We start from the raw sequence: 19,946 nt of genomic DNA, 5'->3' as shown, positions 1-19,946 counted from the left end.
GGTTTAACTGTCAGTGTCTGTCAGTGAGTCAGCGTCTGATTTTCTGACTCACTTGTCTGACCCACAGGAGGTCCCCCTCTCGGAGATCTTACAGGTGGAGGTGGCCAGAGACTTCAGCAGTTTAGCGCTGGGGGGCAATCCGCACTGCTTCGAGATCATCACCGACACCATGGTTTACTACGTGGGAGAGAATACCGGCGCCCCCCACCTCCACAACCCTGCGCTGGCCGCCGGTGGGGTGGGGCTGGAGGTGGCCCAGGGCTGGGAGAGGGCCATCCGGCAGGCCCTGATGCCCGTTCCCGTTACGCCGCAGCCTAGCGTGGGTACCACAGCGGGACAGAATAAAGATCACAGTGAGTAGTTACATTAGGTCTTTCCATCTCAGTTTGTGTTTTAAGAGCGCTGAAGTGAAGAAGGTCATCGGCTGTAGTGTTTGACATGTTTAACATGTGGAGCAAACAATTCAGAATTACATTTGAGAGTTGAAAACTTTGAAAGTTTTTATAAACTCATACGTTCATACTCACTTGTGTAAATTTATACATTGTGAATCCTACAAAAAGGAAGGTCTGCCCCTAAAACTAGCCATCATTGGCATGAAAGCAGATCGTATGAGAACCTACAAATGATAAAGTTACGAGCTCAGAAGTCTAGTATTTTTTTAATAAATATAAACAGAAATCGAGAGGCTTGTGTTAAATGTTTTCTGTGCTGTTGGAGAGAGTGAAGGGATTGTTCTTTAATATCCTGATGCATTTAATTGTGTCGAGAGAGACGGAAGATTAAAAAGGTTTTGCGGCTCTGGATTAATAAAAGCTGTTTAGTTATAAAACCGGCACAGTTTTTAGTGAACATTCCTGTGAGGTTTTGACCCACGGATGAACGATCCGCTTCACCTGTATTCAAGAGAAACCAGGCCAGATCCAACACATCAGAGAATTACTTTTTTGCATGCGCTATAAGAACTGTCAAAAATTGTCTTGTAAATTGTAAAGTTCAACATTAAGAAATAAGAAAAGCTAAGCTTACAATCATTTGTAATGCAATATAAATATAATAAATATATATCATTGTAATATATATGGGCCATTTCCTCATTTAAGTATTATCTTAGTTGTTTACTAAGATCTTTCTTTTATTATCTAATATTTTAAATATCAGTAAGCTTAATATATACAAAATCATCATTTATTGAGTACTTTCAGTTGGGAGGTGGCTGTCCTGAACCCAAACATCTCGTTCTAAAGGGATTTTCATGTGGACAAAATTTAAAATAATAATATCTTCTATTTTCTTTGGTCATGTCGCATCGCACCGCGTCCCGTGTGTGGATATGGTGTAACACCTAAATTTGAACTTTAAATATTATATTTAAATAATTTTTTCCCAAGTGTTATTTTAAGAAGAGAAGTTCAAAAATATAATTATTAAATTAATTCATATATAATTAAATGATTAAACTTTATAACAAAAATGCATAAATTGTGTTTACATAAAGTTTATTACCAACTAAGATGTAACGATAGTGTTTGGTTCAATGTATATACAATCTTATGAATCCTTAACTTAAAATTTGTTTAATAAATTTATGCCAAAAATATTGGATTCAAAATACAACAGATCTCATAAAATACACTTGAAATATTGTTAAAATTGTAACTGTTATTGATTAACCTGTGAAAAGTCTAAGGAGAGAAAGAAAATAGTAAAGTATGAAAATTAACTGCACAATTACAAGAAATGTACACCTTTGATATTATACAATTTGCATAAATACAACATTTCTGTGGGGAAAACGCAGCTTTTCAAGATGTTTCCAACTCCGACTTTGAACTACTCTGTAGAATGGCCCATATATTTATGTTCAGGGTGTTATTGTGAAGAAGTGTTTATTGTTTGTGTGTTGTGTTTCCAGAGGAGCTGTCCATCAGTATTTCTGTATCAAACAGTCAAATTCAAGAGAATGTGGTGAGTGTTCTGTACATTCACTATATTCACACTTCAGTGCATGTTCTAGCCACAAGAACACTACATTTTTATTTTCAGATTATTAACAGCTTGATTGTTTATTATAGGATAGTTGTGTTGAACATGTTGATGAGATAATATACAGTAGTAATAAATTGTTATTTTTAGGACATCAGTTCCATCTATCAGATCTTTGCTGATGAAGTGCTGGGATCGGGACAGTTTGGCATTGTTTACGGAGGTACAGATGGAAAATCATATTCTATTATACACATATTTCCTCTCGATTTGTTAAGTTTGGTATGCAGTCTGTATTAAGCGGTCCATTTTAATATGCATTCTAATGCTAAGCCTCTTGCATGCCTTAATTCAGGGTCCCGGTCACCCTGTCTGGTTTATGATGTGACGGCACATTATCACAGTGAATTGTTATTTCTTGTGTGTTGTCTGTGATAAGGGAAACACAGAAAAACAGGCAGAGATGTGGCCATCAAGGTCATTGACAAAATGAGGTTCCCCACCAAACAGGAGAGCCAGCTGAGGAACGAGGTGGCCATTTTACAGGTGAATAAACTTTCACATGACACACGAAACAAGCTTCCCAGAGGAGAACGATATTTCTCTCTTATGGTTATTACGTATTCTTAAAATCCTTAAATTACTGAAAAGAAATAAAAAATGGAATGTTGAAAAACATGAAGAGTATGGAGGTGTAAATGAATGTAGATTGTGGAGGTCAAATAATGTAGATTTAGGTCAATTTGTTGAGAAATTAAGATATTAAGGAGATCTCATCTGTGGTGTGTCTTTATTATGGGACATAATGCGCGAGAGCAAAGTGTGATTCATGTTTTTCATTGTCGCTCTTGTAGAATTTGCACCATCCAGGCATCGTAAACCTGGAGTGCATGTTTGAGACTCCCGAACGAGTTTTTGTTGTGATGGAGAAACTTCACGGAGACATGCTGGAGATGATCTTGTCCAGTGAGAAGAGCAAACTCCCGGAGCGCATCACAAAGTTTCTGGTCACACAGGTTTGCAGATATCTCCTTTAATATCTCACAAGACCTTTACTGGTACGCCTTCACCTCAACATTTCTCCATGTTTACGTGATGCATTATGGTTTGGGTTTGAGCGTTTAGATGAGGCACTAGTCTGGATCTCATCAGTGAGTTTGTTGGTTCTCTTTGGGTGGATTACATGTCCGTGGGGCCACTAGGGTGCACAGGAGCTCATCTATTAACCAGAGAACTAAAGACACTGATCTGGCCTTTTTTCTTCATGTTCACTGATATCATAATTATGGGCAAATCAAGCTTTTTCCATGACATTTCAAGGGGGGTGATTTGACACGCCCGCACCACAAACACACCCCTCTGAGCAGCCTGATGTCTTTCATATGACATACATCAGATTTTACACATATTGTTGAATCATTAAACACACCAGTCCGTTGATATACGATTGCTTTCTGCCGTAGATTCTTGTGGCTTTGCGACATCTCCATTTCAAGAACATCGTGCACTGTGACCTGAAGCCAGAAAACGTATTGCTGGCGTCTGCAGAGCCGTTTCCACAGGTAAACATTTTAATGTGCAAAAGTTTACCTAAACAGTTAATATATATATATATTTTTAATCTTGTTATATAGGTTTCATTTATTTATATTTCCACTTTTGTTTCAGTTTATCTTTTGTTTATTTTCAGTTAAGAGTCAACTTTATGGCCCTTATTTGATTTGATTGGAAATACCATGTTTTAGAAGGATGTATTAACAGAAATCAATACCAAAACCATTGATTATACCATTTCAATGACTTTTAATAGTCTAAGTTAAAAATATTTAAGGAGTGGGTCACTATACAATTAAAATTTCATGTCATACTCAACATACGACTCGAAAACAAATTAAGGCTTTTGAGGAAAGCTTTCCAGGGTTCTTATCCAAATAAAGGCTGTTGGATAAACCTTTCCAACATGTTTGTGTAGTACGTAAGTTGTGGACGTGCATCCTGGAGGACCTCCGACCTTTTTATGTTTTAAATTTTTTAGTTTTCTTTAAAGATGACCAATCGTTTTGCTAGTGTCCTTTAGAGCCTTTTGAAGTTACAATGAAACTGAAATTTGGACCTTAACCAACAGCCCCCTTTTAAGACTTTTATATGGATAAGAACCCTGGAAAACTTTCCTCATAAGCCTCAATTTGTTATCAACAGAAGTAGTAAACACATGGACATGTGGGTGAGTGAATTATCATGAAATTTGACTTTCATAGTGAACTACTCCTTTTTTGATGGTTAACAGTTGAGGAATTAAACTGACCTCCAGTGAGTTCTCTCTCTTTCTTGTTTCAGGTGAAATTGTGTGACTTTGGTTTCGCTCGCATTATTGGGGAGAAATCTTTTCGCCGTTCAGTGGTGGGCACGCCGGCGTATCTGGCTCCAGAGGTGCTGAGGAGTAAAGGCTACAACCGCTCACTGGACATGTGGTCGGTGGGAGTCATCATCTACGTCAGCCTGAGCGGCACATTCCCTTTCAATGAGGATGAAGACATTAATGACCAAATCCAGAACGCGGCCTTCATGTACCCACCAACACCCTGGAAAGACATCTCCACTGAAGGTAAAACACAGAAATACATCCCAACACGTTTGTGACACAGAATGTGGCGTAATGTACACTGGCAGCCAAACGTTTAGGGCCACTTGACTGAAATGTTGTGCCTAAAAAGTGACTACAAATATTTTTGAGGCATTCAATGACTTGTTGGGCACTTTACAGATGACCGAGTCTCTTTATCACTTTCTTACATCTAGACGTGCATTAGAGCAGTAGAGACAGACTGTAGACGTCTTTCAGACAGCGAGCAGACTGTCCACCCCCACGTCTGTTCAGAATAGTTCTGTCCGCCCGAAACCTGAGACATGATACCGGCCTATCCCACTTTCACTCCTCTGCATTTCTATAAATGTCACAGCATTACAGTTATCTTCAGTTTATAATTGTGTGAGCGAATTATGCTTCCATTCATCATTACATCACCACTTTCATCTATTGTAGAACGCTATGCAGCTCTTTATACATTCATGTTATCAGCTCTGAGGTTAATACATGTGTTGACTCTTTTAAATGGGTTTCCTCCACAGCTACAGATCTGATCAACAATCTTCTTCAAGTGAAGATGAGGAAGCGCTACAGTGTGGATAAGACTCTCAGTCATCCGTGGCTTCAGGTGAGGAGACGACAGACCTGTCATGTTTCATCTTTTCTGAGCATTATATATCTAAGCACTCCTCATCCACAGGACTACCAGACGTGGCTGGACCTGCGTGAGTTCGAAACACGTCGAGGAGAACGCTACATCACCCACGAGAGCGACGACGCGCGCTGGGAGAAGTACGCTTATGAGCACAGTTTAGGGTACCCTAAACACTTCATCATGGCCCCGAATCTGGACGATATGGATGAGGACCCCTAGCATCCGCACGAGCTAACGCTTGAACTGAGGCTCTCTCCATCTGAAAAACCTGTTGCTATAGAGATGGAAACATTTCCCGTCTGAGGCGGAGTCCGAGAAGCATCACAGGACCGGTGGGACGCGGCTGTGTGGAATCACACCGATCATGACGATGAAGGTTTTTTCGGGGGTGGAAGTATTCGCTGGGAATGCATTAGACTTTTCAAAAGGTGCTGTTTCTTATCCTGTAGAGAAATATGCTTTTAAAACCCATGTTACGATAATATCTGCGTTTTATAAAAAGCAATGCTAGTCACAGATGTGAAATTTTGGGGCGAGCGACGTCGAACTGGAACATGCACATTTATCGTTTTCTCTCTCACCCTTTTGTAATTTTGTATTTTTCGTCGTATAGATTTTTGAAGGAGTCTGAATTTTGCACTAAACAACACAAACGTTGCAGCTGGTACAGTTCAGTGACGTCACATGACCGTCCTGAGCACCAATCCAGAAGCTGAGCACCAATCCTCACACAAGATCTGTAAACTTTAACTACAGTTTCTCAATCTGCCAGATGGAATGGGAGATTAAACCTTCGAAGGACCAAAGAGACTTTACTTGTTTTTCTTACGTTTTAATTCTGCTGTCCTCACCAGCATTCCTTAAAGAGACAATATTTTTATTTATTCTTTATACTTAAAATATAACAGCAGCTACGCAGATACGCCATCGGTTAGAATGGGAACCGTTTGACCAATCAACACAGCTTCCATGTTCTTGAATAAAACAAAACGAGTATTGATAATAACTGTTAACTGTCTTGAGAAAGAAACGTTCAACAGTATTACGATATCTTCTTTCTTTCAGTTGGTTTGTATGGAAGAATTGAACTTTCTAACTATGAATCTCACAACTGGAATATCAAAGCGAGGAAGAGGAATCCAAGTATTTTGCTAACGGGTTTCTGTGTTAATGTTGTTGTAACTACCGCCTGTTGTATTAAATGAAGTCTGTTCAATTGGATTTATGAATGTATATAATATATTTTTTTCTATACAAACACATTCACTTCATCATTAACATCATTTGTTGAACACATAATGGCATTCGAGGAAATGACACAGAATAGAATGAACTTTCATTACAATTACAATTATGTGGGAGTTGTTTAGTCTTTTGATAGTACAGATTCCTCATTTTCGAGTAATAGTTTATAAGGCATTTAATTCTTTAACAAATTTGAAAAATTAAATAATACTTGGTGTTTCATAAAATATCAAGTAAACAGAGAAGGTTACCCTAATGCTAATTTTGGTTCTTGTTTTTTGGGAACCAAAAAATAACAATATGAGAATGTTATTCTTATGTTTAATTTTATAATCAAACAGTCTATTTCTCAGAAAGTAACCGTGAGATTCATTTTTAATTATATAAAAAAATACTTATAACGAACATTCCCGGGGTTGTTTTTAGGTTAATATTTTGCATCCATAAAATAACGTTCTGGAAACCAAAAAAGTACTTTCGGAGAAGCAAAACATGTTGGCTGGGTCATAATGTTTCTATTATAAAAATGGGCTATTATGTAAACAGATTTACAATGATACCATCTTTAGCATATAGACAAATTACTGAATGCTCCTTTATTTGTACATCACTTACAATAAAAAGCACGAATGAATGTGAATGTAAACATGCTGAAATCCTACAGAATCACACTTATAGGGATAGTTCACCCAAAAATGAAAATTCTGTTCTCATTTACTCACCCTCATGTAGTTTCATACCTGTATAAATTAACGATGAACACAAAGAAAGATATTTGGAAGAATGTTCGTAATTTTCAGTTCTGGGACATCATTGACAACCCTAGTGGAAAGAATTAAATGGTAGTCAAAGGAGCCCCAGAACTCTTTATTTTCCTAAATTCTTCAAAACATCTAATTTTGTGTTCAACAGAAACATTTTTTATATGAATTTATATGGAAATGGATGATGTTCCAGAACTGAAATCGCTAACATTCTTTCAAATATCTTTCTCTGTGTTCATAAGAATAAAGAAATTTTAAAATTTTTGGATGAACTATCCCTTTAATGACAAATCTGATTCTGGCAACACACAGCAACAACAACTTAGAACATCTTAAAGCAACCCAGTGGTACCGCAAACAACACTCTTGCGTTGCTTTAAAGTAAAGATGAACTCTAAATGAGAATGAATGAGGATGTGTGTGTGTGTGTGTGTGTGTGTGTGTGTGTGTGTGTGTGTGTGTGCGTGCGTGCGTTTGTCTGCAGCACGTCAGCTCGGATCACCAGCAGCTGGATGTCATTTTGTAACCGCTGTGATCAGGCACTGTGGCTTTCTGTGGATTTATGATGAAGTGAAGCACTGGCTTCAGTTTACTTTCAGATTGAAATGAAGGAGTGTGTGTTCAGTTTCATATTTAAATGAGTTGAGACAAGAAAACAATTAACTGACTAACAAACAGCATTTTTGTTATGTTGTGATCATTTTTACACATCAGATCGAGAGCTGTGTAGTTATCTGTGAATGATGGCAATGATAAGACATAACTGGAAAATTAAAAAATGAAACAGCCTGAAATAATGTCTATGATGTGTAAAATGTAGCAATATTCGAGTCATGATACAATTTGGGGGATTGTTTTCTTTTATATAAAAAGTAATTTCTATTGATAAATGAACTAGATGATTATTTTCAGAAACCTTTTTTGTCAACTAAATGTCAGATGGAACAGCCAGCAGTCCTCATGAGGAAATGGATTATTAAACAATAAATTATGCTTATTTAAAACTGAAAAATGTTTTTTTGTGAGGATTTGCTGTGGTTATAAGGCATAGAAAATACAATAAAGTGTGTGGCAATTCCTAACAAAATACCAAAACAAATCTTTGTGTGAGTGTTTAGCTAATCTTAAATTTTGCTATGCATGTACGATCTCTTATTCGATATTTTGCAAATGCAAATCCCGTGTAAATGCATTTATTGTGTAAAACATCTGAGAAAACTTGACATCTCAAATTATTTTACGCCGGGGCCCATTTTAATAATTCAAGGTCTATGCTTTACAAAGTGAAATTGCATGTCTGTTAACCACAGACCACCATGTTTCTTGAATACAAAGCTCTGTATTCTTTGCCTTTAGTTTGTCAACAGTAATAATGCCCAATATGAATGATAAGATAAAAAGCAAGATTGACATTTGGTAACTTGTGACATTTGGCACTTCACAGTATCTGGGTATAACCGGCACACATGAAAGCCCTAGTCAAATGTCAGCCCAGTGTTCACATTCATAATTTGTTTAAAACAAAGACACACAGATCATGAAGGCTACATCTTAAAAGACATTAAAAGACTTGTTTTGCTTTATTGGAACTTAGACTGCCTCCTTTAGGTGGTTTCAAAACAACCAACTAAACAAACGTCACTGCGCATGCGTGCTTTTTTGAACTTAACTTGATTCCCTTGAGATCATTTCTGAAAACAAGCTAAATAAAGAAGTCATTTACATAAGCTAGCAAGTTAAAAGTTTTATTATTAACTTATAAGTTACTATTATTAGCCAGTATTATTTTGGGTTACCATTTGAAGAACTAGTACTTGACTAAACTTAAATGCGACAAAGTTTCACAATCCATTCAATGAATTGTTTATTTAATAAAATCAACTAACAATAAAATCCAACGTATTGTTTATTTAAAACATTATTATATAGTAAAATATAAAATAAATAGATAAATTATTAGCCACTGGATAAACAAACACAGACCGAAAGTTAACTCTCGTGCTTGCATAACTATTCGAAAGTTTAGGTTTACTTATCCATTCTTTATTCTCATTTTTTCTACGTTTTAGAATTGTAGTAATCATTCTCAAAACTTTAATTTATACAAATATAACTTTTTGAATTATGATAATTATGATGAGTTCACATATATACTGAGCTATTTTTGGTTGCCTTTTCCTGGTTCAGTTCAAGTCATCCAACACATTTTATTTCATATTTTGTTTGCAGTGAAAGAAATGTATGTTTTCCCAGTAATAATTTAGTCCACAAAACAATTCTAACGTTTAAGCTCACACATTCAGATCAAAAAGTATTGTAAGGGCAAGAGAAACATTTCACTCAAATGACCCTAAACCTTTATCTGTCAATGTGCATTTTACCCAAATGTCATAAAAACTTTAGTGTTTTGTTTGATAACATTTCTCTAACAGTGCTAGAGCGCCCCGAAACTTCCTACACTAACTCAAACATCTAAAAGTCACGCCTCCTGAAAGTCATTTTATAATTCTCTTTGAAGTGCATCACATGAGATGTGCTGTAAGCCGTCTCTCAAGGACGGATCTCATCCCCTTCCCCTGAGATGAAGGGACCACTGAATGAGCTTCTTTATCTCCTCTCTCCACAAATGGCTTAAAGATGTGCACCGTGCCACATGACTGCCTGATAAGTGTTCATCTTCAGGAGACTGGGCTGACAAATTTACTCTCTCGTTTTATTTCACGAGCAGACCTTTTGATACGTCGGCTTTTATCGTGGACTGGTTTAGATAAGAGATGGAGGGCAGGACCCACAGCTTCAAGATCAGAAGACAATCTTTCTATAAATAATTTCATCAAAAATATAACTAGTTCCTTACCATGTGTTAATGGACAGAGGGATCGTTGGGATGGGATATAGTTACAACAAGACTAGACACAAAAAAGCAAGTTTTTCAATATTCATGCATTGTGCTGTTACATTCAAATATACAATTTTAAACGTCTTCGGTTTCCAAGATTTCCATGATATTACTGCGGTCTGTTTCTCCAGAGAAAATTAAGATTATATTTTTTATTAAATATATTATTTTCTTTTATTTGAATTTGATTATTTTTGAATTAAGAATAATCCAAAAAAGTAATAAATCAAAGTAATTTTAACTCATTCAAATGATTAGTTTTGAATTGATGTAACTTCAAACGTTAAATATTTAGAACAGTTAATGTAAAAAAACTATTGCCATGACTTTTTATGGAGTAGTTTCCATATTTATAAGCAATTAGGATATTACATTTTTTCTTAAGTTTTCTAGCTTTAAACATCCAGTACTTCCAAAAAAAATGCGCTTAGTGGTCCAACAAAAGCATTACTTCATCCTTTAAGGTGTTTTGCTTTATTCTAACCTGCTCAAAGTCATCATTTCATACAACGTCGCTGAATGCTAGATTCATTTTGTATTCCATAGGAGCACACATGTGGTCTCACTTTTCCTAAAGCTTGTAATATAGCATCTTAACTGCACTGACCACAGGCACATGGTTTGGCTCGGCCTAAGGGTTTCCATGACCTGCTGATCGGCACCCATCAAACACCACAGGAGCACAGAGGTCCCCGTCAGCTCCGGGCCTGTGGTCAAGATTTATAACCGTACATTCGGCTTCAGTCTGGATATGAGGCTTGGCAGAAGTGCGGAGAAACACAGAGATCAAAAACGGTCAAATTGTGTAAATATGGGTAATGAAGTCCAGATGTTGTAAAGAGGAAAAGCCCTGAGGTCTTATTCGTTCTCATCTCCATTTCTTAACTTATGCTCGATGATTTGGGATAGATGGATATGGATGAATGAATACTATTACAAACTAGTATTCGTACTAGGGTATCAATACCTCACAGTGCAATATTAGAGTTATAATGACATGTGTAAGTGGAGATACGCCGTATATAATGATTTTAAGTTATGTATTTGTGTGCTTCACAAAGCCTCATGAATTTTGAGTCGGAATACATCAGTGTTTGCTTTCTCTAGCAGTGGTTCTGTCGTCTGCCTATGTGATTTTTTCCCTTGCAATAATGGTGGAAATGTACAGCTACTAAAAAAATCGTAAACCATGTTCTATTATTTGACAGAAAGGACGACCTGCATTTTATGTTTGAACCACTAGAGGGCATTCTTCTCAAACCTGTGCTCAGTGAATCTGTGTGGCATGCACCTGTCATTACAAACATGAGCTGTGACACATAAGACACGTTATTTTCTTCTCCTCTCTACTGTTCTATCACAAAGACCTAAAAAAACAATGTCTAAAATAATCTGATAGTGTGATATTGTGTGCTCACTGTAATATTTGAGTTTATTGGAGCAGATGTTTGATACAATGGCAACAATAAAGAAACACTATTTAAATGTATTTTTAAAAAGTGCTTCATGTCAACTAATTTAGATTATCATTTAGATTAGCTGATGTTAAAAGGCTGTTTAATAAGTAACTTCACATTGTTACATCAAACATATAAAAAAGAGGTTCAGGGATAAGTACATGTTCTCATGATTTACAGAGTACAAGTCTGTGCAGGATAGTTTAACTTTTGCTGAACTGGTGGCTAAATTATTTAAATAAAAGTAAAATATAAAATAGGCCAGGTAATATAATCATAATTCATCGCATGCTTCATTTTATAATTTTTCTGTGATTAAATTGACAAATTATTATATTTTAGAGATAATACAAATATTAAGTGTTTGAGGTTTATTTTTTCAATGCCTCCCCAGACAGCCTTGCTGTAAGATAAAGTAAGTAACAATAATAATAATTCTGTTTTTGTCTTTTTATCATTTTAAACAACTACCCATTAGTTGAACAATAATATTAATATGTATAATATAAATAATTTATTATTAACAGTTGGTTATTAACCATAGGACATTTATATACAACAAAAATTTTCTTTGGTTTTGAATACAAAATCTCACCCTTTTGCTAGTACATAATTTATTAGGCATCAAATAGAATTTTAAATAAATTTTATGCATGTCCGCCCTAAAGAAATCAATAAAGAACGTCTGTCAGATTATCTTGAAATCTGCGAGATCTGCGTCCAAACTGCTTTCAGTGTGCCGGGTATACTGTAAATATTATCTGCTGAATAAACGTAACCTTCTCGCTGTTTTATAAATGTGCCAGCGATCAAACATGAATGCATATTACACCTCCATCACAGTACAATTCGGTCCCCAGCATCAGCATTCCTCAGTCAACTCCAAGGGTGGTCCACGTGAAGCATCGTCTCGCTGCTCTGTGCCTTCACATCAACAGGCATTATAGCAAACAAACAAGCAAACACACAAAGAGTAAACAGGATCAGCGAGCAGATTCATTTGAGGTGTGAGAGAGCCCAGGATCTATTTCATGGACCCCCACCGGAGCGGCCCACCTTTGATTGACTGATGCTGGGCTAGCTGTACTCTCCAGCTGTGTGTGTTTGACGCTAGGGACGGTGGGATGGATTGTCCTCTATCAGCCTTGAGCGACAAGCTGGTGGTTTTGTTCACAGAAAGAAGACACTTAGGACAGCATGTACGGGTCTTTTTCATTTAAAATGCACTTCATTTTACAATGTTGTTTTACATAGTACATACTATTTGCGTGATGTGAAAATGGATTAGGGATACACGATAAATTATCGGCCATATCGGTATCCGCAGATAAATGGTGATCTTTAATGTTATCGGTATCAGCCAATTATACCCGAAATCCAATTATGAATAATTTCCTCTGGTTGAACCACTTGAGCTGCAGGCTTCTCACAGTTAAAATCCAGTACAGCACTGTCATGTCATGATCATTCACTTACTGCTATTCGCAAAACATTGTTGATGTAGTATGTAGATATTTATAAATGTGTAAGTTATAGTAACTAAAGCATATTATTTGAATCGGACTGCTGCCTGAATGCTTTCTATCTTGAGACCTGTTAGACTTGTGGCTATTAAAACACCTTTCTTGGTTGCTCTGGAAGAACATCATTTGTTATTTGAATAAATATTATACCCAAAACGTTTAAAAGTTAAAGAATCTTTAATTGGTGTAAATAAGGTAAATACATGATTTTCAGGGTGAAAAAGATAATTTTTAGTTCAGAAAATATAATATTTATATACTGTATATCGGCCAATATATCGGTTATCGGCTTCTGAGGTTCAGGAATTTTCGGTAACCATTATCGGCCATAATTTACAGGTGCATCCCTAAAATGTATAATTGTTTGGAACTCTGAACCTCATCCTAACCAATATTTATACATGTAGTCAGATTTATTATGTTAAGTGGCCTACACACAATGTAAACTAAAGTGCAATTTAGAAATCCGCCCTATTTAAAGCTCAAAATAAAACTCAACCAGTCGTGAAATAATGACTGCATGAGAATTCTGTTTCTGGGTACATGCCTGCTGCATTTTAATAGAACAAATGGGCTTTTGAAAATATAATTTTTAAAATGTGTTATATGTCATTCTACCTCTTTCATTGCAATGAAAAAGAGAGGAGAAAGTGACTAAAAGGAATTTGAAAAGGAATTTGTCTATTTTTGATGCTTCATTAAAGAAAAAATGATTGCGAAATGCTTGTTTTGCTTTAAGACCCAGGAATGACGGTTGCGTCGTGTGTGATGTCAGGCTTGGATCGTTGACAAACCTATTAATTTGGTATTAAAATTAATTTAAATATACATATGAATTAATTTTCCGAAGTACTGCGTACGTACAACGCATCATTTATATTGCTTTGATTTGGTCACAGAAAGCGTACACATTCAAATTACTATAAAGCCAGGGGTCAGTGATGTTAGGTAGAGTCGAAGTTAAATTGTCTTTACATTAAGACCACGGCAGGAGCTTAATGTCATAATGGGCTGTTAACACCTTTGTAAATGTTTATTGGGTACAAAGACGTCTCAAAAACAGCCAGTGCTCGGCAGGTCAGTTCCCCGTTTGGGTTATGCATCCGGCGTCCACCGATGAACCAAGCCAAATGCGTTTCATCGAGTCAAGACACTTTCCCTTTTTTACAGCGGGCTACGTCCAAGAGAAATGAGGCACAAGACTGGAATCCACAAAGAAATCCAAGGGACAATCGGCGATGGGATGACTCCAGCTGTGCCGAGAGGAATTCCTATAGCTTCACACCTACCGGCGAGCGAGTGCAATACGCAACCTCTGAAGGGGACAGCCATTGAACTCTCAAGCAAGTGGCAATATTTGCTCACCTGAAATACACACAAGTCTCCAATTGAGGCTCAGGGCCCTGGTTTGCAGGGTTTGGTAACTCAAGCAGCTGTGAGGGAGAGAGAAGGGGTAGGCCAGGAAGTTTAGCGAGGGGGAATCGGACCCCCGCTGGGGTGTTGTTTATCACCGGCGGTCCCATTGTGTTTTACGGGAGGGAAGGCTATATTTGTCCTTAGCCACGGGAGGTTGATGAGGTGCTAATCTGTTGAGGGCCTGTGCCATTGGAGACGACTTGTTAGCAGACTAGCTTGTCGGCTATCCGGGCCTGTAAAACCAAGCTTGAATTTATGGGCGTCCCTCCCCAGATTCTGCCGCTGTTCGTGGGTAAGCAAACACAGATTGGACACTGATGTTAGGGCGGTCGTGTCTGGGGGACTTTTGAATGAAAGGACGGGATGACAAAAAGGTTGAGGTTCCCCGGATTCCCCCATGCTGGTTTTCAGTAAACGTTACAAATTGGCCATCAGCATATGGATGGATCTTCAGGAAATGAACGACAGAATTCTCACAAGACAAGTCATTGAGATAAAACCAAAATCTAGTCTGTCATTTTTCATTCTTAACGGTCTTCAATAATCAACAAACATTCAGTGCTGCTTAAGAGTGGAAGGTGACCATGCAATAAGATGAATTATTCGCTGTCAGCTGATTGTCAGTGACACATGACCCCTCTTCTCCACGTTGGGGTCCTGATGACACTGTTGGGATTTACTTTGCAACAACCATCAGCTGACTGTTATTATCTCTTATCTCACAGGAACTTGCTCTATCTTAATGGGAGCACCATTAGCACCAACAACTTCATTTGCAGTGGTTGACTGGTGCAAGAACATTACTTAAATCAACAACTCATTATTTATTAGTTTTATTAGCTTGGTTGGTAGAGAATTGTGTTGGGAATGCAAGGGCTGTGGGTTTGATTCTTTCGGGAACACACATATTTATCAAACGAATAGCTTTGATGGACGGCAAGTGTCTGACAAAATCAATATCTGTAAACATTGTTACAAATAACATGATGGTGTTAAAAATGGCCTGGACCGGTTTGTGACGAGGGCTGTTTTGGAGGGTATCTGGGGATCAGTATTCAGGCCGACTAAACTAGCTGAGCCCCTGTTAGGCCAGGCTCAGTGACCACATTAACCAACTAAGTTCAGCAAGAAACCCCATAAGAATAAGACTCATGAGATCTCTTTTATATCACTTGGTTTAAGAAGAGATGTCAACAATGTGTCAAACTGGGCTCAGATTTTTCAAGTATTCAATCAAAAGTCAATATTGTTCAAGATTATTGAAGATTGAAGAAACACTTGCAACCAAATTGATACTTAAATGAAACACAACTGAGAACGAGGTCAGATCTCCTGAGGTTTGAAGAAGCAAAATCTGAGCAATAACATGTTCCACTAGCAAAGACTTTTATGATTTCAGGTTCATCTGAAAGTAAAAAAAAGGTTTTCTTGCTTGTCTGGTGTAGACTCCAAACTCTGCAACTCTCATGCTGGAATACAGATGAGATTCCCTCTGACAGTCACTGGAATCATTTTAAAATAGGAGCAGTCACATGCTTTCTCACTGATGTAAAGCTGTGAATGTGACTGGGACCATTTGCGTCAACACTGATTTAAAAATACTTTGATTTCTTTCTTAAATCTACCCTTGAAAAATTGCCATTCATGTGAAAGCGGAGCATTTTCAACCTCACCGGCAGATACAGAGAGATGGAAAGGCAACAAATAACGTTAATCTCTCACTAACTTCCCGTCGCACACGCCGTCACCCCATTAATAACTTTCTCTAATGAATTGATTCCAGTCAGGGCTGTGTTTGCTTTAGACGTGACAGCCGAGAGGTGAAAATGTGTCAGGTGAGCGTGAACGATGGCGACTCGGGGAGCTCGTGATAGGGGTGATATTTAAGAGCTTCGCTTCCCACGGGAGCCCGCCGTTTCATTAGCATACTGACGCTCGTCCTCACGTTTAATTGCTTTCGGCTTGTAATTAAAACGCTTGTTGACTTTGCGGTTCTCTCACTGATGAAAAGCAACCGAGGGTTATGCGGAATGACATTTTTGACGCGGCGTACATTAAAATGGATGGATTAAAATAATCCGAACCTTTTTGTCAGCAGAGGAGTAATAGTTTGTCAGACAAGCCGAAGCATTATAATGCATTAATCTGATCGATTAACAGACTTAATCTCGAGCCTTCAAGGGCCTGGCTTTTGTTTTTTATTCTTTGACTTCTGCCCGTTGGAGATATCTTTGATTTCGTACATTCGGGCCCTTTCGGTACGCTAGGGATGTGGATTGGCACCTTGTTTGAGATATGCACGCTTGTGTTGTGCTCGTTTTTGCATGACAAGAGAAGTGTATTGCAGTCAGCCTTGGATACAGACCAAACAGCGGTGCACTACAGGCCTCCCCTACAGCCAATGCTTCTCAATATCAAAAAAAAACGTGCGTATTTGAAGAAGTCCTTTAGGCCATTTACGCCGCTGTTTGCACCCAGACCCCTGTGCAATATCTTCTGTACCACCCCTCTTGCTTTGAATGGCATTTCAATGGCGAGTCCGCGTTTTTTCCCCCTCGCATCCGACCGGGGTCAGCTTGTGTGCATTCCCCGTCACACTACTTTTGAGATTCATTTCCAGGTAAACATGCTTTGGCCGGCCGCAAACCTGCAGCCAACAGGGGTTGTCACAGCTGTGGCGGATAATGGCCAGAACAAACCTCTGTTGCGCTCGGGAATGTTTACTGTCGTCACAGGGACCGTGCGGCAAACGTTTCTGCATCTTTTATTTGGAAAAAGGGAGGGAGATCCAGTTATCGGTTTCACTCAGTTGAATCGGGAGCTTAACCTGCTGGCCCTTTTGTATCGCATCAGATAAACGGGGCGAAAGTGCAAATGTAAAAAAAAGTAAATTAGACAAACACTGTGTTGTTTAAAGGTCTCTGTAGTTAACAAGAGGGGCTTGCAAAGTAGCACATTCCTGCAAATAACAGCAGGGAATGGAAAGAAATCCTTCGGCCTCACAGAGAGAGTTGAAGCAAAATAAAATTGTGACATCACCTAAACTTTATGTGGAACACACACACACAAAAGACGATATTCTGAGAAATGTCTCAGTGGATTTGTGTTCATGTAATCGTAGTCAATGGGGTCAATGTTCTTGAAATGTGATCCTGGATCACAAAACCAGTCTTAAGTAGCACAGGAATCGTTTTAGTAAAAGAAAAAAATACATGAGAGAGGGTCAAAATTATATTTTTTTCTTTTATGCCAAAAATCATTAGGGTATTTAGTAAAGATCATGTTCCATGAAGATATTTTGTAAACTTCCTACCTTGAATATATAAAAAAAAAAATTGTAAATGGATGGCTTGACACAGTGCCTCTGATGAAAAAAATTAAAAGCCAATTTTCTCACTATTAAGATATTTTTTATTTTTATCTCAGCCAGATATTGTCATATTCTAACAACTCATACATCAGTAGAAAGTTTATATATTCAGCTTTCAGATTATGTCAAAATCTCAATTTCTTTGTTGTCCAGGGTCACAAATGCATGTTTTGTGTTCTGCAGAAGAAAGAAAGTAAGGTTTGAATGTGATGTGACACTAATGAAACAATATAAAATGAATAAATTACTGTCCTTATGAAACCTTGTATTTGTTTTTCAAACTTTAAAATGATTACATACTGTGTTGTCAAAGTTAACAAGCACTTTTAATACTTTTCGTTGGTTAGATATTTGCAAAGCCCAGTGACAAAAATAAAGGCTAACTAATAATAATTATGGCAAAAGATAAAAATCACGAAATTTGGAGATCAAAGGTTTCTATCTATCTATCTATCTATCTATCTATCTATCTATCTATCTATCTATCTATCTATCTATCTATCTATCTATCTATCTATCTATCTATCTATCTATCCTCATTTGAGAAGTATCTTAAAAATAACTTGCTGACCTCTCTGCGATCTCAAACATGAATTCCTAGCAACAAAAAGCAGAATGGAGGTCAGTGTTTAGAGATCCCAGGGCAATATTTGCTGGGAATACAGGCCCTAATGTATGAGATTGAGGTGGATCACCGAGGCGCCACCCACTGTGACAGCACATTGCAACACGTAGAGAACGCTGAAGCACATGATGAATGATCGAGGCATGCAGAGGAAAAAATAGGCCTTCAAGAAATGGCCCGGCAATTAAACATCTGAATAAGCCGCATTTTTCAATCGTTTCGTCAGTTGTGTTTTGATGGGTCTAAAGTACCTGACATATGCCAACACGGGTTCAGAGGCACTCAGGCACAAAGTATGGACCAATGTTCCAACGTGGTGTGTTTACTCAAAGACCTTTTGCATTTTCACCAAATACAAGACAGTGACCTTCAACACAGAATGCGTTCACAGTCTGTGCCTTTTCTATTAATCATTAACTTGAAACAAAATATTCCAAAAGGACATAGTGCCATACAGGAGGGCATTTACACTAGAAACACATATGCTTAGATGGTCAGAAGATTGGTTATAGCTTTTGGAAAATTTGGGAATCGTTTCATTTCATCTTCAGAACTCTACTATGTATTTTTAGTGTTTATGTAAAAATATTATGAAAATAAATAATACATCAGCTGGTACTTCTTTATAGACAGCGCTGTCTATTTGTGTGAATGTGTGACATGGCACTGCATGCTGTTAGAGCCTGTAATTACAATAGTACTATATCTGTTATTACAATAATGACAATAACAATCTGGAGATTCAACAGTTACATGGAGTAAAAAAGAATAGAAAAATGTTATTTAAAGATGCAGATAAACAGAAATTAAATCAAAGCTTTTTCAAAACCAATAGGGAACAATGCATGTACTTTACTTGATATTATTTATAAAGATGGTTCATCCTGTGATTCTGTAAAGATGATCATTTTGGGCAAAACATTTTATTAAACATTTTCAGAAACCTATTTTCATTATAGATTGCATAACAGAATAATACATTGAATTACACGTGTTTTACAGGCTTTCATTGAATGTCAATCAAAACACATCACGGAGAGGACCAAATAAACTCCGAGATTATGTTTGCAAATGTGTCAAAACAAATTTACAGTGCTGGTTAGGCACGTGTCGAATCGAATAAGAGTCGTTATTTAGCCAAAAATCTTTAAAGAAATAACTGATTACAATCATAATAAAATGTGAAAATGTATAACATCCGTATGATTTTTACACCTTAATTTACCAACAAAATTATGTTTCACAGACTACTAGCCTAAAAAATGAACACATTTATTTAAAACGATCTAATGAAAATTTCAATTTGAAATATTTGAATTTGCACATTTGAGTGACCCAGACTAAAGATCAAAAATTGTTCGTTCTGACCTTTTCTACGCACGTTATTATAAAGTCTCATCAAATGTACCCATTGATTTG

General features: G+C 37.3%; 1 protein-coding gene and 1 long non-coding RNA gene across 3 annotated transcripts in view; one reads left to right on the top strand and one right to left on the bottom strand.

Annotated features, from left to right (window-relative positions):
• The window catches only part of prkd3 (protein kinase D3), a 46,577-nt gene extending 40,128 nt beyond the window's left edge, over nt 1–6,449 (top strand). Inside the window, 9 exon segments of the mRNA XM_056767092.1 lie at nt 68–353; nt 1,916–1,968; nt 2,137–2,209; nt 2,426–2,532; nt 2,841–3,002; nt 3,450–3,548; nt 4,324–4,591; nt 5,116–5,201; nt 5,274–6,449. Coding sequence (XP_056623070.1) covers nt 68–353; nt 1,916–1,968; nt 2,137–2,209; nt 2,426–2,532; nt 2,841–3,002; nt 3,450–3,548; nt 4,324–4,591; nt 5,116–5,201; nt 5,274–5,447 — 1,308 coding nt within the window. The 3' untranslated portion in view covers nt 5,448–6,449.
• The window catches only part of LOC130436448 (uncharacterized), a 72,284-nt gene that overhangs the window by 6,833 nt on the left and 45,505 nt on the right, over nt 1–19,946 (bottom strand). The gene's annotated exons all lie outside the window — the stretch shown is intronic.

This window comes from Triplophysa dalaica, chromosome 15 (genome assembly GCF_015846415.1).
Source record: "Triplophysa dalaica isolate WHDGS20190420 chromosome 15, ASM1584641v1, whole genome shotgun sequence".
Lineage (NCBI taxonomy): Eukaryota > Metazoa > Chordata > Actinopteri > Cypriniformes > Nemacheilidae > Triplophysa > Triplophysa dalaica.
Note: the sequence above shows the minus strand (reverse complement) of the source record. Positions and strands in the feature narration are given on the sequence as shown.